At 46.6% G+C, this 18,383-nt stretch overlaps 2 protein-coding genes across 17 annotated transcripts in view, besides 1 other annotated feature; one reads left to right on the top strand and one right to left on the bottom strand.

The window, feature by feature from the left end:
* Mur2B (Mucin related 2B) overlaps nt 1-18,383 on the top strand; it is a 145,235-nt gene that overhangs the window by 27,126 nt on the left and 99,726 nt on the right. The gene's annotated exons all lie outside the window — the stretch shown is intronic.
* br (broad) overlaps nt 1-18,383 on the bottom strand; it is an 89,738-nt gene that overhangs the window by 23,207 nt on the left and 48,148 nt on the right. For all 16 annotated transcript variants that reach the window (NM_001201598.1, NM_001258533.1, NM_001144672.3 and 13 more), the window contains 6 exons: nt 16,956-17,525; nt 5,643-5,831; nt 5,114-5,567; nt 4,751-5,024; nt 4,524-4,663; nt 4,329-4,379 (listed from right to left, as the gene is read on the bottom strand). In NM_001201598.1, the coding sequence (NP_001188527.1) occupies nt 4,329-4,379; nt 4,524-4,663; nt 4,751-5,024; nt 5,114-5,567; nt 5,643-5,831; nt 16,956-17,141 (1,294 nt within the window). In that variant the 5' untranslated portion in view covers nt 17,142-17,525. The remainder of the gene's footprint in view (nt 1-4,328; nt 4,380-4,523; nt 4,664-4,750; nt 5,025-5,113; nt 5,568-5,642; nt 5,832-16,955; nt 17,526-18,383) is intronic.
* Nucleotides 6,224-13,634: a mobile genetic element.

Below are 18,383 nucleotides of genomic sequence, written 5' to 3'. Positions count from 1 at the left end.
GTAGTTGTGTGTGTTCTTGTGTGTGTGAGCTGTGTGTGTAGGGAGTTCGGGGTTGTGTGTGGTTGTGTCACTTAAAAAGCACTAGAATTATACCCCTTGCCAAATCACCTTTGTCTCCACCATCATCATCTCTCTCCGGGATCTTAGTGGCATTTTCTAGTTTCGGTTTAAATTTTGACTTATTTTTTGCTTGGAATTTCGTAAAATGTACATTGTGCTTAAATTATAATTTTTGTTTTTGTTTCGCTTTGATATTCTTGTTACTGTGGGCGGATTGGAGCTGTGCCTTTGCAGTTTAACAGTATTATTTTGACATTATATATGTACTACAACCAAATTTCTAATTTATGTAATTTACGTCATTTCCAAATCCCATCCAATCCATCCACAGCTTTTAATTCGGTTGTGTGCTTAGGTGGTAACTTAAATAGATTAGTAATGGATACATTTTTCGATTTTTGCTCTTCAATTTTCATATTGCCTGGGTCACCAATTGTGGATCTTAAAATTATTGAATTTTGAATGCTTCGCACGGAAGTTAAAGTAATTAATTTATTCTAGATATGCTAAGCGTAAGATATAATTCTGAATTCTCCTTTTCTCACAGTGTTTGTGTGTGTGTTTGTGTTCTTTGGTTTTAAAAAAGGAGCAACAAATATATATATGTATATATAGAGCATAATTTAAAGCGGTTTCTCAATCAAATTTATATACTTAAAGCCTTGAGTTGGTAATCTCAGTTTGTGTTCTTTTGTGCTGGTGGTGGTGTGGGTGTGTGGATTGTTTGGGTTTGGTGTTTGACTTGGAAGAAAGGAGGTGGTTGGGTGGGAGTAGGGGCGTTGGGTGTTATTGTTTCATGTATCGAGTTGTCTGCTTTGGTCGCCTCAGTGGACGATTGTGGTATTTTGATTTTGGATCCATTGGGGGTTTAGTAAAGCGGATTTATATACGTATACAGGGAGTTAGATCGATCAATTCTTAACAATATGTATGTATATACTTTGATTCATATATATATACGTGTGTGGGTAGGTAGATATAAATATATATAGGTCTCACGATTATTGGGGGATTTTAAATTTTGGTCGGTTAGTACAATTGGAAAGTAAATAAAGATTAGCGTTAGTCGATCAACATCGGTGTTAGTGCCCTCTGGTGATCATTTTGTTAGCTGTGTTTTTGAGCGCATAATATAGTTCATGTATGTGTGGGTATATGTGTGCTGGTGTGTGGGCGGGCATGTATGTATGTATGTATGTGTGTGAGTGTGTAGTGTGTGCTTTTCGACTACTCAAAGAGGCGAAGGGCTTACCCCTTCTATCAAGTTTACCTCACGGACCCCCTTGTGAGTGTGAGAGTCCTGTGTGCGTGTGTGTGTATGTGCGTGCTGTGAGTAAGCGTGGCCAAGTAAACAAGTGAACCTGCAGTGTGGCCGTATTGTGTTTCGAGTGTGGAACGAGAGGCGCGACACGGACCTGACCGAAATGAAACGAGACGAAACGAAACGAGACGAAACGAAACGAAACGAGACGAGACGCGCCCGGTGTGACTGTACCTAACTGTGAACTGTGTACGCATGAGTGAACAATTGCCAATATGTGCTGAGTTAGGACTGATCCGTCCACCCCTCGGGACTCAGATCAAGGATCAAGGGCTAGAGGTTCTGGGCTTGCAAAGGATTTTCGTGAACCTGGTTTTGCACTGACTTCTGTATTCGTTGCGGCGAGTTTGGGTTTGAGTGTGTGACTGTGGGGTACTTGTTGGGCTTGGTTGTGGTTTTAGGGGGTTTTGGTCGGGCTTCGTGAACAGATGTGTGCTCAAAGCAAAGTGTGGCCGAATTCGAGGGGACAAGCTAGAGAGACAGACCCAGGGGCAATGGGGCGGGCGATGGGGGTGTCTATTTCAGGGGTTAACTGGTTGGTAAACTAAACGAAAACCGCTTTTCCCTCCATCACAGGCTGCGGGGGCATCGACAGTTGTTAACAAAAGACACATTGAAAATTAATGTGAAAATTCGTTCGAATGCAATTGTTGTAAATAAAGCTTTTCTTTTGACTTTGCTAATGGGATCGGGTCGATGGGTGGTTAATTTGGTTCGGGTGGGGTTTACATAGTTTTAGACACAAGCACGACGACGTACAAATAAAGGAAAGAGTTCAATATTCAATATATATTATGATATATTATGTAGGTATGTATATATTCGATCTTCAAATGCGTTGCGTTTTACATGGAAACTAAAAGTTCACACCAATAAAATTTCGATTGCAAAATGTACTCGGTGTTTGCTTCTCTGCGGGGCTTTTCCCGTGTCATGTCTAGTGTTTTTAATTTTATTTAGCCATATTCTTGAAACTGGGAATAACGGAAAAAGAACGTAACGAAAAGGAACGAACGAAAAATAGACACATTTGTGAATCGAGAACTCTACCGAAATCATAGTCAAGTTAATCTCTAATTCCTGACCCATTCTGATTTGGGTTTAAACGAACAAAAAAAGGAGGAGGCTGTTTGGCCGTGGAATGCAAATTGGGGCAAAACGAAACTTACTAGTATTTCTAACTGTGGGACAATTTTTGGAACATCTATGCGTGTGTTGTTTGTAATATTGCGTGTATTGGCGTGTGTGTATTGCATTTTGTGGGTGGATGCGACATTTTGCTGTTGTGTAGTACATTTTGCTTGTGTTTGATCAGTTTACTTGGGTTTCTTACAAGGAACACGAAATAATTGGAACACAAAATGAAACGTAACGGAACGAAACGGAAAGGAATAAATGCAGAACACAAACGGAAATGAAATGGTAAGCGGATTGCGCAGTCGAAACAACAGCGGTTAATAAACATAAACGTCAGAGTGCGTCGTGTAGCATTCGGTTTCTAGTTGTAGTTGGGCCTGGGACTTATGGGTGATGCTGGGGGTCTGCTCTACCGCCCTGCCGCCTTGCCGCTTTGCCGCCATGTGGGGCACTTGCCAGGGAATCGGATTGTTGCGGCCTGACCGCATGCAGAACACACACACCGCAACTGGTGTGGCGCGAAACTTGTGATAGAATTTTGCTAAACACTCTGCGGCTGGCAGATGAGCTGAAGCTGGAAAGCAGCGAGTTAATTAATTTTGCGTAGTTCATCAAACAAGCCTGGCGGAGCGGCAGTCGGGCATGATGATGTTTGAGTGTTTGCCAAAGTTTCGGGGCTGGCGTTTATTTAGCAATTACCCTGCTTTGCTATTACACATTATTCATTATTCATTGTTTATTATGCGGTATTCATTATGCAGTATTCATTATGCGTCAAGCCATCTCGAGGCCAGCGTCGTTTAGTACGCAACATGGATGACATGGAAAATCGTTTAAGTGCATGTGCAGGTACTTCTTTTAATGTTTTTTTTTTTTTTTTTAGTGGGTGGAAAGGGGTGGTCAGGTGAATCTTCTTGTTGGGGGAAGGGGGAAGGGGGGGGGGCGGCGTACTTTCTGGGTTCTTGCCCGTGGATTCTGCAGTTCTGGCATGTGCGTGTGTGAGGGTGTGAGTGTGACCGAAACAAATGAAAACATTTACCATCGAAACAATCAAACAAGAAAGAAATTTATACACTTGATACGATACGACGGGAACTCGACTTGGAATCGCAACGAACCGGAGGATTGGTGAGGAGGTGAGGAGGTTCGGTTTGATTTGGGTCTGCCGTTGGTTCCAAGGATCAAGTTCGGGTTCGTTCTTTTACTTTGCGGGTGCGGATTCGAGTTGAGTCCAACGGGAAATAAATCGAAAGTTAAATCAAAAGTCCTGCTCCTGATCGACACGCATACATATGCGACATGTATGCATGCATGTGTGTGTCCTCAAGTCAGTCGAAACGCAAAAATCGAAAGAAACAAAAGATCAACGAAAACGAAAATGAAAACGATAACGATATATTTTGACAATTACAACGAAACGGAAAAGGTACGTTAAAAAATATATTCAAAATTCAACAAAATTACAGGCAATCAAATGATCTCTCAGCAGTTTTTTTTTTTTAGTAATTTCGACTTAGATTCTGGCTCTGGTTTTGGATTTAACTTTGGTATGGTTTTTGCTCTCATTTTTTTTTTTTTTTTTGTTGATTTGGATTTAGATTTGTATTCGTATTCTCTTTACTTTTAGTTTTACGTTTGCTTTTAGCCTTTCATTTCTTTTGGTATCTGGTATCTGACTTGGATAGACTCTGGTATATTATTTTGGTACTTGCATTTGCATTTGCATTTGATGTAAAAAATGTAATAATGAGCTTTTGAGCGCAAATAGAGCGGAACAATAGAGTACGGATAGAGAAATGTTCTGACTCACCTTGAGGGGACACGGCGAGGTCACCGGACTGCTGCAACTGTGTGTTGAGACCTAGAGTTGGCCAAAACCCGACAGGTTGGGTGACACGTCATGTGTGGGCAGAGGGGGAGAGGAAAAGAGTTATAGCGTTAGTTGGTCGGTCAGTTAGCTGAGTTATTAACTGAGCTGTTAACTGAGCACGTTGCTCATACGCACCTAGCAACGCTGAGGGATCGATATTGGGAAAGTTGAAGGCGGCTGCATGGAACATCTTGTTCTCCGCCGGCGACATGATGAACTGAGGGGCGGCATGATGGGAGGCGAGTCCGTCGCCGATCTCCTCGTCGTTGCCGGAGCTGCAATCGAATGAGGATACCAAGGGTTAGCTAGTGCTCCGAGCCAGATATGTTAGGCGTTCCGGCGAGGTGTGCGGTGCGACCTACCTCAGGGATCCCTTGCCGCCGTCGCCGCTACTGGAGCGATTGGCATCGTGCTCGCCGGTGGAGTCGTTGCTGTGTTCGTCGTTGGCATTGGCATTGTTGTTAGAGCAGACCATGTCCATGGGCTCCGACTTGACATCATCGGCGCCCGCTCGAGCCAGCGGCGAAGGTGTGAGGCTGCCCAGCTTGTCGCTGATGGAGATTCCGTTGCCGTTGCTCGCTCCGTTGCCATTGCCATTGCCGTTGCCAGAGTTTCCGTTGCCTGTGGGTCCGTTGCCTAACGGTGCGGGAAATGGAATGAAAGTGTTTAGTACCCTTGGGCTCACCAATGCCAATCCGAAACCCAGTTTCCACTGGGACACTCACGCTTCTCCTCCTTCAGCGGCGGCGTGTTGTTGTTGTTGTGGTGCTTGATCGTACTGAAGTCGGCCGGAGTCTGCTGGGGCGAGGCGCTGCGCGCATGAAGCGGCGGCAAGTCGGGGCTGTTGTTGTTGCTGCCACTGCCAACGGCGCCGGACAGCGGCAGGCTGTTGTCCGAGCCGCGCAGACGCTTAAAGGCGTGGGAGGTCTCCTCGGCGGCGGCGGCGGCACTGCTGCGGTGCATCATGGCCATGCGCTTCAGCAGCTGGTTGTTGATGTGCGAGGGCAGCGATGGCACCGCCGTCGGCGGTGGCGAACCCGCTCCCTGGCGGCTGAAGAGGGTCGAGGAGCCGCCGTCGTCGTGTAGCGAGCCATGGTGCGGATGTGGGAGCGATTGGGTGTGCGTGTTGAGCGGCGTGCGGCCGCCGGAATTGGCCAGGTTCTGTATCTGAGCCAGATGCTGCGGGCGGAGGGGGAGTTGGCAATATAGAGGGGCTCGTACTGCGGCGACTGCTGGCCCATGGCCAATACTCACGCTGTGTGTGTCCTCTGCCTGCTGCTGCGTGAGTCCAGAGACGCGCAGCACTTCGGCGGTCTTAAGGAAGGACTGCAGGGACTTCTGGTGCACGTTGACCTCGCCGTGGTAGATGAACTCCACCAGGGCGTGCAGGTCCATGAAGTTGACATCCTGCAGCAGTATGACCGGGTGTTTGCAGGGTGTGCTCTGTAATTTGAGTGGTGGTTTTAGTCAGTCAGATATGTACGTATAGTATCTCGGTTGGCCCCTCAATCGGTGGGTGAGTCAACCAGGTCCCCAACTCTGGATCCCTCGATAAGCCTGTTTGCCCTGGCAATTATCAGGGTTCTCTGGCCCAGACAACCTTCAATTGTCGCTAAAATGTCAACAGGCCAGAGCGATTTGAAGTTTGCATTCGCTCGTTTCGCCGCCAGCCAGCTGCAGTTTATTTCTTCTGGCATGTGTGGTTTCCTATCCCATCCCTATCCCCTACCCCATCCCCATCCCCATCCAATTCGATCCGATCTGATTCCCCACTCCCCATTCCACTTGGAGCACATTCAGGGCCAGTGCATTCCAGTTTACGCTGCGTGTGTGTAAGTTAACAACTAAGAGCACACACTATTAAGAGCACACATATAACAAATTAATTAATATAAACAATGCTGACGCGCCCAAACTGAGTTCAGCGCTCTGCGCCACGAACGGTCAGCAACAGCAATCGGACACCCCTTATCCGGGGTACCGAGCTATGTTGCATAAATGCTGAGTCGGCTTGCCGACCATGGCTTTATGGCGTGATGCATTGGAGCCACAGTAGATTTACATTTTCATATTCTTTTGTATTCAGTCTTAAGCCAGAGCTTTAATAAAGAGCAGCTATTCACTCCGGCTCGCAGCCGTAAAATATCATTTTATTATTTGAACATTCTCGCTGAGCCAAAAGGCCAGCGATCGACAAAGAGGGCAAAGTCACGCCCTCCGACATAAACTTCATAAGAAGATATTATCCTATTGTCCCTGGTAGCAGCCAGCACCAGATCTCCACCGCCTGGAGACCACCGGACACATCCCGAAGGAGGAACACATTAATTGGCGCCCAACGTGCATTTGAACCTGCACCTAGTTATATCTTAACATAACACTTAGTTGAGAATACAAGCCATGTAAGTTTGATTAATGAAGTCACTCGGCAACCTTAAGAATTTAGTGTGGAATATTAAATAAATAAAAAAAGCTAACAGCCATTTCTTTGCATGCTTTTAGGGAGCATTATTTTCCACAGCATACTTTTACCAAGTTACAATTCTGTAGCATACCCCAAGTTACCCGCTCGTTTCAATTGCATACTTTTACCAAGCGTAAATTCTACAGCATACCCTAGGTTACTTTGAACTACTGCCCAAACGAATTAATAAGAAATAATTATTTCTTCTGCGCATACTTTTTCCTTGTTTGTTTGTAGGGATTTCCTTTTCCTTTGTGTCGCCTTCTATTTCTCGCGTGTGCAAATATCGCGCCTCGTATGGCCGATCAACCGTGTTCGGAAAGAATTAAATTGCGTGGTGTCAACCAATAAATGAGTTGGACGGCATATAGAGACATAAAAGTCGAGCGCAATAGTGACGGCGAGTTTGATTTAGAGCCCGTAGGTTTTTGTCCGAATACTACAAATAGCACTGCAGCCATGGACGCCGCACAGCTTCAAGCTATTATAGCGGGAGCCGTTAACCAGGCTTTGACTGAGCAGGAAAACAGACTTAAGAGGGATTTCCAGGCGCAATTAGATGAGGTAAAACAACAGATGCAACACTTGCGTGTGGAAGCACCACAAGTAGAGACATACCAAAAAATAACCGCAGGCCCGGAAGTACGGTGCGACATCAAGCTTGACATTGTGAAGACAATGCCAGACTTTTCGGGAGAGCAGGATGACTATGTGTCATGGCGGCAGTCAGCCGTGGACGCATACGAGATCTTCAAACGATATAATGGTAGCGAGGCGCATTACCAGGCCGTTTCGATTATCAGAAACAAAATTAGGGGGCCAGCAAGAGGGCTGCTAGTTGCCCATAACACAGTCCTAAATTTCGATGCCATTATTGCTCGACTAGACTGCACCTACGCGGACAAAACGTCGCTGCGTGTACTTAGGCAAGGACTCGACACAGTTAGGCAAGGGGAGCTTAGCCTCATGCAATATTACGACGATGTAGAGAAACGGTTGACATTAATAACAAACAAGATAGTTATGACTCACGAACCGGACAGTGCTATTCTTTTTAATAATGAAGTTAGAGAGGATGCTCTCCACGCGTTCATTGCCGGTCTAAGGAAGCCCTTGAGGGCCATAGTCTTGCCGGCGCAACCCAAGGATTTGCCCTCAGCTTTAGCTTTGGCTAGGGAATCCGAGGCTACCATAGAACGCACTAACTTTGCCGCTACATACGCAAAGGCTCTAGAGGACAAGGCAATCACCTATGAGCACCGAAAAGATCGGAACCACTCAAGGGAACCGCATGGGAGATATAGCAGGGCCGAGGACAGCCAAGGGAAAAACCCTCATTTTTACAAGAAACAGGGTAGACAAAATAATTCTGCCCAGAATAATAACAGCTACCGGAATCAGTCACCTGAGCCTATGGAGTTAGGCTCCACTGTAACCCAACATAGGCAACCGACCTCCTTCGGAAGCGGTCAGCCTGCTAGCGTCAAGGCCGAGGGTGCTCGTGGCCAGAAGAGATTCGGCTCCGCACGCATGACTGGTCAAAGGCGTCAGAGGGTGCAGAACACCATCCAACAGGCTGACGATAAAAACGACAGCGAATATGAGGGCGCGGCCGCAGCGGCCGTTACCGAGATAGATGACGAGTCTGATGAAAATGATCAGATCAATTTTTTAGGGAGCGCTCCCGACTGCCGTTCATTGAACGCCAGTTCCATGGGAGGAAATTGAGAATTTTAATAGACACAGGGGCGGCGAAAAACTACATCAAGCCCGTAAAGGAGCTAAAAAATGTGGTGCCGGTCAATTCCCCTTTCACAGTTAGTTCCATCCACGGTTCTAACACAGTCAAACAGAAATGTTTAGTTAACATTTTCGGGAAAACAGCGGATTTTTTCCTTTTGGACACGTTAACACTTTTCGATGGCATTATTGGATTTGATTTTCTAGCTCAAGTTGGAGCAAAGCTAGACACAGAAAAAGGCACAATCAACTATGGTTCTGTTGTTGAAGAGCTACAGCATCATAGTTGCGACGAGGTAAATTTCACTAACGTGAATGACGCTACGGTGCCAGAATCTGTAAAAACTGAGTTTACAGCCATGATCGCAAACAGATCTAAGGCATTTTCAGCCTCTAACGAGGCACTGCCGTTTAATACTTCTGTTGTTGCCACAATTCGCACAAGCGATGATAAGCCAGTATATTCCAAATTATACCCGCACCCCATGGGTGTCTCTGAATTTGTTAAGCGAGAAATCGCAGACTTACTGCAGAAAGGCATTATTAGAACCTCAAGGTCGCCGTACAACAATCCAACATGGGTTGTTGACAAAAAAGGCCATGACGAACAGGGGAACAAAAATAAGCGTTTGGTTATAGACTTTAGGAAACTTAACGAAAAAACCATCGCTGATAAGTACCCAATGCCAAACATCCCCATGATACTGGCAAATTTAGGAAAAGCCAAGTACTTCACAACATTAGATTTGAAGTCCGGCTACCACCAGATATACTTGGCCGAACATGACCGTGAAAAGACCTCCTTTTCGGTGAACGGCGGAAAGTATGAATTTTGTCGATTACCGTTCGGATTGAAGAATGCGGGAAGCATCTTCCAAAGAGCGATCGACGATATCCTACGGGAACAAATTGGCAAGTCATGCTACGTTTATGTAGATGACGTCATTATTTTTTCTGAAAATGAAAACGACCATGTTAAGCACATAGATTGGGTCTTAAAAAGCCTGTGTGATGCCAACATGAAGGTGTCCAACGAGAAGACGCACTTTTTTAAGCAAAGCGTTGAGTACCTTGGATTTATTGTCACCAATGGAGGTGCAAAAACCGACCCAGAAAAGGTAAAGGCCATAAAGGAATACCCAGAGCCTACAAATTTGTATGAGCTAAGGTCATTTTTGGGTCTGGCCAGTTATTACCGCTGCTTCGTTAAGGACTTTGCGGCGATCGCTAGACCGTTGACGAGCTTGATGAAAGGAGAAAACGGCTCCATCAGCAAGCACATGTCCAGGAAGACTCCCATCGAGTTCGGTGATTTGCAGAGAGATGCATTCGAGAGGCTGAGAAATGTCTTGGCTTCTGAAGATGTAATTCTCAGATACCCTGATTTCAGGAAGCCATTCGATCTAACGACGGACGCTTCCGCAAACGGTATCGGTGCAGTCCTATCGCAAGATAAAAGACCCATCACTATGATCTCTAGGACCCTCAAAGAAAGCGAGTCACACTACGCCACGAATGAAAGAGAATTGTTGGCCATAGTGTGGGCCTTAGGCAAGTTGCAACACTACCTGTATGGCACTCGCGATATTAACATTTATACGGACCACCAACCGTTGACATTCGCGGTATCCGATCGGAATCCAAATCCGAAAATAAAAAGATGGAAAGCGTATATCGATGATCATAACGCAAAAATCCACTACAAACCGGGAAAAGACAACCATGTGGCAGACGCTCTTTCCAGGCAGAACATTAATGCCTTACAAAGTGAGCCTCCGTCAGACGCTGCGACTATTCACAGCGAGCTGTCACTGACCTACACGGTCGAAGCAACAGACCAGCCAGTGAACTGCTTCAGAAACCAAATTGTTCTAGAAGAAGCACGTTTCCGACTAAAGCGAAGCTTGGTGTTGTTTCGTAGTAAAACTCGCCACTTAATCAATTTCGCCGACAAAAGCACCATTTTGGAAATGCTAAAGGAGGTCGTGAACCCCGATGTCGTGAATGCGATACACTGCGATCTACCCACCCTGGCAAGTTTTCAACACGACCTAATTGTTCATTTCCCGGCTACGCAATTTCGATACTGTAAAAATATTGTAATAGACGTTACCAATCGAAATGAGCAGTTGGAAATTGTCACGACAGAGCACAATCGTGCACACAGGGCAGCGCAGGAGAATACCAAGCAAATCCTCCGCGATTACTATTTCCCCAAAATGAGCAGCCTGGCAAAGGAAGTAGTTGCAAATTGTAAGATATGCACCAAAGCCAAATATGACAGGCACCCTAAGAAACAGGAGCTCGGGGAAACACCTATTCCTAGCTATACCGGCGAAATGCTGCACATTGATATCTTTTCGACCAATAAGAAACAATTCTTAACGTGCATTGACAAGTTCTCAAAGTTTGCAATAGTGCAACCAGTGCTGTCCAGAACAATAGTGGACGTCACAGGGCCCCTACTTCAACTCGTAAATTTGTTCCCCAAAATCAAGACAATATATTGCGACAACGAAGCCGCCTTCAATTCAGAGACTATTACCTCGTTACTTAAGAACAGCTACCACATTGACATTGTCAACGCGGCCCCGCTGCATAGCTCGTCAAACGGCCAGGTGGAACGATTCCACAGCACCTTGTCAGAGATCGCCAGGTGTCTTAAACTAGACAAAAAGATTAGCGATACGACAGAATTAATTTTGAGGGCAACGATAGAATATAATAAGACCCTACATTCTGTCACTCAGGAGAAACCGGTCGAGATCCTCCACTCGGGTCCCGATGATCGCTGCCTAGGCATCAAAGACAAGCTGGTAAAGGCCCAGAAAAATAACATCGAAAGATGCAACCCAGCTAGGCAGAACCGTGTTTTTGAGGTAGGAGACGAGGTTTTCGTTAAAAACAACAGAAGGTTAGGAAACAAGCTAACCCCGTTATGCACAGAACAAAAAGTGCAAGCAGACCTGGGAACGTCTGTTCTTATTAAGGGGAGGGTGGTCCACAAGGACAACCTCAAATAAAAAATTCCCACTTTTATTTTCCTATTCCTAATTGTAAGCCAGATTTAAGTAAATATGCCGTGGTCTCAATCTACGTTTGGTTTGCAGGTTCGCCCTCGTAACACTCATCATCCTGGCAGTGGCAAATGCACGGATTACCGACTTTTCCCACGCCAAGTACATTCCCGTCGTAGATGGAGATGTACTGGTGTTCGAACATCGTAACTGCCTGAGGCATTCGAGCAACCTGTCTGATTATATTTACATGGTAGATGAAACAAAGAAATTGTCCGCTTCTTTTCCACAGTCGCATATGCGCAAGTTGTTAGACGTTGATACAGATCACCTGGTAAACTTGTTGTCCGTTTTAAAAATACACCACCGTATCGCTAGAAGCTTAGACTTCCTGGGTACAGCTCTTAAGGTAGTTGCGGGAACTCCCGACGCCTCAGATTTTCTAAAGATCAAAATGACCGAAGCTCAGCTGGTAGATTCCAACTCCAGGCAAATAAATATAAATTCCGAAACCCAAATACAAATAAACAAACTTACCGACACCGTTAACAGAATTATTAAAGCCCGAAACAACGACTTGGTCGACACCCCGCATCTGTACGAGGCATTGCTAGCGAGGAATAGAATGCTGGCAACAGAAATCCAAAATTTAATTCTAACAATAACATTGGCTAAAGCTAACATAGTAAATCCCACAATCCTTAATCATGCCGATTTGAGCTCATTAATTTAACAAAACACTCCAATAGTTAGCTTATTAGAAGCCTCTAAAATTAGGGTTCTTCAGTCCGACAGCATTATTCACATACTAATAGCCTATCCCAGGGTGAAGGTAAAATGTAAGAAGGTCCTCGTATACCCAGTATCACACTATCAGACAATCCTGCGACTCGATGAAGACACCTTAGCGGAGTGTGAGGAAGACACCTTTTCGGTCACCGAGTGCGTGGAGACCACGCACGACACTTTCTGCGAGCGGTCGCGACGCGATACCTGCGCCCGCTCACTCCATGCGGGAAATACTGCCCAATGCCACACGCAATCCAACCACCTTAGGGCAGTAATGCCTATAGATGACGGCATAGTTATCATCAACGAGGCAACAGCCCGCGTCAGCACGGATGGAGGCCCAGAGGTGCTCGTCAAGGGGACGCATCTAATTACATTCGAACAATCAGCTACTATCAACGGTACGGAGTTCGTAAACCTCCGTAAGGCAATAAACAAGCAGCCTGGCGTAGCAAGATCGCCGCTACTGAACATCGTCGGCCACGACCCGGAACTTAGCATGCCCTTGCTTCACCGCATGAACAACGACAACCTGCGCTTTATCCAAGGATTCAAAGACGAGGTTGACGCCGCGGGTTCCCCCAAACTTTGGTTCGTGGCTGGAGTAGTCCTCAACGTTGGACTGATTGGTTCGCTTATCCTTTTTCTGGCATTAAGGAAACGGCGAGCCTCCGCTGAGATTCAACAGACCATCGATAAACTCAACATAACCGAGGACGGTCATAATCTTAGGGGGGGAGTAGTTAACAACTAAGAGCACACACTATTAAGAGCACACATATAACAAATTAATTAATATAAACAATGCTGACGCGCCCAAACTGAGTTCAGCGCTCTGCGCCACGAACGGTCAGCAACAGCAATCGGACACCCCTTATCCGGGGTACCGAGCTATGTTGCATAAATGCTGAGTCGGCTTGCCGACCATGGCTTTATGGCGTGATGCATTGGAGCCACAGTAGATTTACATTTTCATATTCTTTTGTATTCAGTCTTAAGCCAGAGCTTTAATAAAGAGCAGCTATTCACTCCGGCTCGCAGCCGTAAAATATCATTTTATTATTTGAACATTCTCGCTGAGCCAAAAGGCCAGCGATCGACAAAGAGGGCAAAGTCACGCCCTCCGACATAAACTTCATAAGAAGATATTATCCTATTGTCCCTGGTAGCAGCCAGCACCAGATCTCCACCGCCTGGAGACCACCGGACACATCCCGAAGGAGGAACACATTAATTTGTACACTGTACTGCAAATTTCACTTATCAAGTGGAACTCCAACAAAGGGAGCTGCTCCTCTGCCGTTTCAGTTTCAGTTTCTGTTTTTTGCTGCTGTTGCTGCTGCTGCCTGGCTAGAAATTGGGTCAAGTCTCGCCTCGTCTTTTGTTGCTCTGCCCTGAAAGACCCTGCATTCCGTGTGTGTTTGTCTTATTTACTGGCTTTTGCAATTTATATGCCCTCGCACACACGCACTGGATATTTGCGATTGAGTTAGCGCTAAAAGATTGCCAGTGAGAGTGTGATTGTGCATATATGCACTTGCATACATACATACATACATATACATATATGTATCAGCGATTGCGAAATTGAGGTCAATTTGACGAAAGAAAGACAAATGCGTCAGGAGACGCCGATCGAATGATCTCTACTGCAGCTGCAGCTGAGCTGGTGAGCTGGTGAGTTGGTGAGATGGTGAGATGGTGAACTGGTGGGCAAAGCACATCATGCAAATGGGAATGGAGGGCGGAGGGGCGTGGCCCGGTCCCAGGTCATTACACAAAAGCCAGAAATGCTTTTAGCAATTGCCCCCAGCTCAGTAGCAGCCATTAAGTCACCTCTAGCCCCTGGCATCTCTGAGTCTCAAAACGAATCCGTATCTGTATCTGAATCTGTAGCTGTATCTGACTCTGTAGCTGTATCTGTATCTGTATCCGAGTCCCCCGAGCCCCTCAATTTGTCGCTGGCATTCGTTGTTTGGCAGTTTTTACACCTAATTAAAATAATGCGCTGCAGTTAATTAAATATTTATGCATAGGCGCAAAGTCGCGCACAATTGCGACGCCAAGTGCTGGGCAAGATGGGTTGGGATTGAGGTTGGGGTTGGGTATTTCTGGGCGCGAGCCAAGTGTCCAGTTGTTCGGCTGGACGGCTGAACGGCCGTGTCCAGTTTTCCTCGCCAGTTGCGACTACTGTCCACCGTTGTCTCTGTCCTTTGTTCACCACCTACTGCCCACTTGTATGTATTTCAAATTGAATTTACAAAGTTTTGTGCCAGGGCCCTTTGTTGTTGTTGCTCTTGTTGTTGCAGTTGCCTTTGCTGTTTTTTGTGCTGCCTGCCAGCCAGCAAAGTTTTGTATACTAATTTCTTGGGTACATAATTCCACAGCGACTGCAGCAACAAATGGGAATGCACAAAAAGAGCTCGAGAAAAATTCAGTCGGCCCGTTGCCTTTTGTTGGCGTTGCTGTTTTTGTCCCGCTGCATTTAGTTGGCCTTTTTAACAAATTAAATGCCGACTTTTTCTGCTCGCGCAATTTCTTGTTCGGACGGACGGACGGACGGAGTTGGGGGAAGAAACTTTCCAGTTTGCCCGGGACTTCTTGACATGTTCTTGTTTCGCATTCGGTTCGGCTTGGTTTGGTTCGCGTCCCCAGTTGCCATAGCCATTGCCATTGCGTAATCAGCGCTGGATTTGGGCCCCTGCCCACTCCCCACTCACCATTCCCCATTTTGCCCCTGCCCCTCCACACTAAAAACTCTCTCCTAATTGCAGTTCTTCCCAAAAACCAAACAGAACAGACAAACTACACTCTTTTTGTTTGCCTCGCGCATAATTTGGAACAAAAACGGAAAATAATAACGGAAAGCCCAGCAAGTTTTCTATCATGTTAACAAATCATGTCGAAAGAGACAAGAGTTGAACAAACAGAAACAGAAACAGAAACAGCAACTGAAACAGCAACAGAAACGGGGGGCGGTGTTCCTGGGGGCGGGGCACTTTGTAATTTATATAATTTCTGCTGCAGGACCTCCTCCTGACCCCCACCGCTGCCAGTGCTCCTGGGCTCCACCGCTCCGGGGCTCCAATGACAGCTCGAACAATGCAAATGGCAAACGTCGAGGCTGTCCCGTTCTGTCCCTTCCCGTCTCTCTCTAACTAGTCTAACTTAGCAGCCCTTCGTCCCTGTCGCTCAAAACCGCAATTGCGTGCAAATATTTTCAATGCAGAATGCAGGCAGCGCCAAAGTTTTGGCGGGCAAACGTAAATGTTGGGGCAACAACAGCGAATCACATAATTTTAATGTCATAATAAAAATAATGAACCAAACTGCGGCCTTTGGGGCGGGCTGCATTAGTTGCCAGTTCCCTTTGACTTCGAGCCGGGCCAACTTCAAGGATTAGCCGGCTATATAAGCGAAATAAGGGTGTGCGGTCTCATTTGAGCCCGCTCTAGTTCTGACTTCCGACCTGCGGGTTCCAAGTTGCAAGTTTCCTAGCAGCCAATTGCGAGTTCCAAGTTGCAAGTTGCGCGCTGCGAGTTTTCGCAGATCCGCGTGCGTTGCATGATCAGGCAACACAAATCAATCATACGTAGCGTTGTCCCAGCGCCAAGAACCCTGCCATCGACTCATTCTCACTGCATCCCCCTGCCGCCTTGCGCCGGCATTCATAACGTGCTTCGACTGTACGGCGTACACACAACTTCCTTCCTTCCTTCCTTCCTTCCTTCCTGCCTTCCCTTTCCACCCTTTCCCCTTCCGCAGCCCGTCCACAATTGCCGTGTTTTTGTGTCTATCGCGGCTGTCGGTGCCTTTCTTGTCAGTTTTCTTACTGCAGGCGCTATTTGCCGTGGTGTGCAACTAAATAAATTAAAACGCTAGCAAAACGCCAGCCATCTGCTGCTCCCCTCTCGTCTAAACGTGCTCGTCGCCACGCCACTTTGGCCAAAAACACACAACTACCCCTCTCCAACTTTTTGCTTAGCCAGCTTTTCCGAATTATTGTGGCCACAATGGTGGATAGGACCTGGTCTTCTTTCTACTTTGGCAAACCAAGCCGATCACATTCGGATCCAACTTGTACATACATACATGCATACATATGTACATATGTGAAATAATGAAGAGATCCGCACTGGCAGTCGAATGAAAGCAGGATGCTGCTGCAGCAACTTTGGCGGCTGTTGCACATGTGTGGCTGTGCTGCACTGGCTAAGATAAAGACGCAGATCGCGAGGGAGGGAGAAAAAGGGAGAAATTGCCATGGGTGCTAAGTAGGTCACGCATACAGTCTCGCAAGAAGATTGCTGCATCCGCTGCAACTGTGAATGTGTGAATTGCAATTTCAAAAGCATAGGAGGAGGAAAAAGGCAAACATTTAACCACAGAGCGCATTAAGCCCATTGTGTTTTCTTTTTCACCGTTCATCTTGTATGAGTTCGTGTGTGTGAGAGGTCCTTATCTATCGAGATTAGCAGCCACAGGGCGCCAGTATGTTGGGAATGCAGGGTAGCTACCAAATTGATGGAAGATCACAGATGTTAAATGGTCACTCACCTTGAGCAGCTCGCGGAAGTAGGGACTGCAGGCGGAGAGGACGACGCGGTGTGCCTTGATGCTGCGTCCCTCGCAGGCGAGGGTCACATCCACGAAGGCCTCGTCGTCGCGCAGATTCTCGAACGCCGAGGTTATGCTGCTCTGGTAGTTGTTCCAGCGCAGGCAGAAGTGCTGTGTGTCGTCCATCTCGATGGGTGTCTGGTTCTGGCTGTGGATCGGGTTGCTCCTGGGCTGTGGGCACTCCTGCTCTGGGTCAACGGGCGTGGGCGTGGGCGTGTCTATAGGTGTTCCTATTGGTGTGGGTGTGCTTGTGTTCGCTGTGTTTGTGGGCTGCCGAGCGTTGTGGTCGTTGTTGTGGTTGTTGTTGTTGTTGTGATCGTCGTCAACCGACACAACGCTGGCCTTCTTCGAGGTCACCTTCTTTCGTATTTTGACGGCTTTCTGGCGGCCTGGCCCACCGAAACTAAGGATGCGTTACGATGCGATGCGCTGCTCCTTCTGGCTGCTGATTACTAGACCGCTTGCCGGATTGTGAAGCTGCAGATGGACCTTTCACTAATGATTATTTAACTGCAAGCGAAAGAAAGAAAGCGGAAGAGCAAACAATTAGAATTTGAGTTGAAATTACAAGTGGATCAGACAGCCCCCACCACCCCAAATGATATACCAAACAACCCCCCCTCTACTAAGGTTCACTGCAGTTCAGAGTTCGCCTTGAAATTTAACTGCTGCTTTTTCTGACGGATTTGTGCCGCGCTAGCTGAAAGTTGTGCATTTGTTTCTGCTTTGCGATGGTTTTTTGCTCGCTTTTGCGTTTTTTGCCTGTTCTGCTACTGTTTCGCTTGCAACTATGCGAAATGTTTAAAAATTGTTAACAAATGCAGTTTAAAATGTCAACCACGGCGACGACGCAGCAGCAAAAACCATTTCTATGTCACACGGCGAATCAAAATTAAATAAACTATCAAGACGACAATTAGCACTCGCGGCGGCAGAAGAAGCAGCAGTGGCAGCACAAGCAAAAACTTATAACGAGTGCACAACCGCCGAAAAAAAGTGGATGAAAAAAAACACGGCCCATAAAAAAACGGAGTGAAAAAGCCAACGCATCGCAAATGGAGGGAGGAGTGAAAAAAAGCGAACTATAACAAATGCGAATATACCAAGAACACTTGTACGGTACGGTGCGTTGCGGGGTAAACAGGGATGGGGGTCGGTCGCTCCGCTCTGTTCCCATCTGGACATCTTGCAGAAAAGAAATCCCAAAAAAAAATAAATAATTTGAATACAGACAACTTTCGGGGCATTTCACCTCTCCCTCTCTCTCTCTCTCTCTCTCTCTCTTGCCGCCTCTCTCTCTGTCTCTCTCCTGTTTCCGTCCCGCTCGCGCTGAAATGCGAATTGAGAATTGCGAATTGCGAATTGCGA

Source organism: Drosophila melanogaster, chromosome X, assembly GCF_000001215.4.
Source record: "Drosophila melanogaster chromosome X".
Classification (NCBI taxonomy): domain Eukaryota; kingdom Metazoa; phylum Arthropoda; class Insecta; order Diptera; family Drosophilidae; genus Drosophila; species Drosophila melanogaster.
The sequence above is the reverse complement of the archived record's forward strand: the minus strand, read 5'-3'. Positions and strand labels throughout refer to the sequence as shown.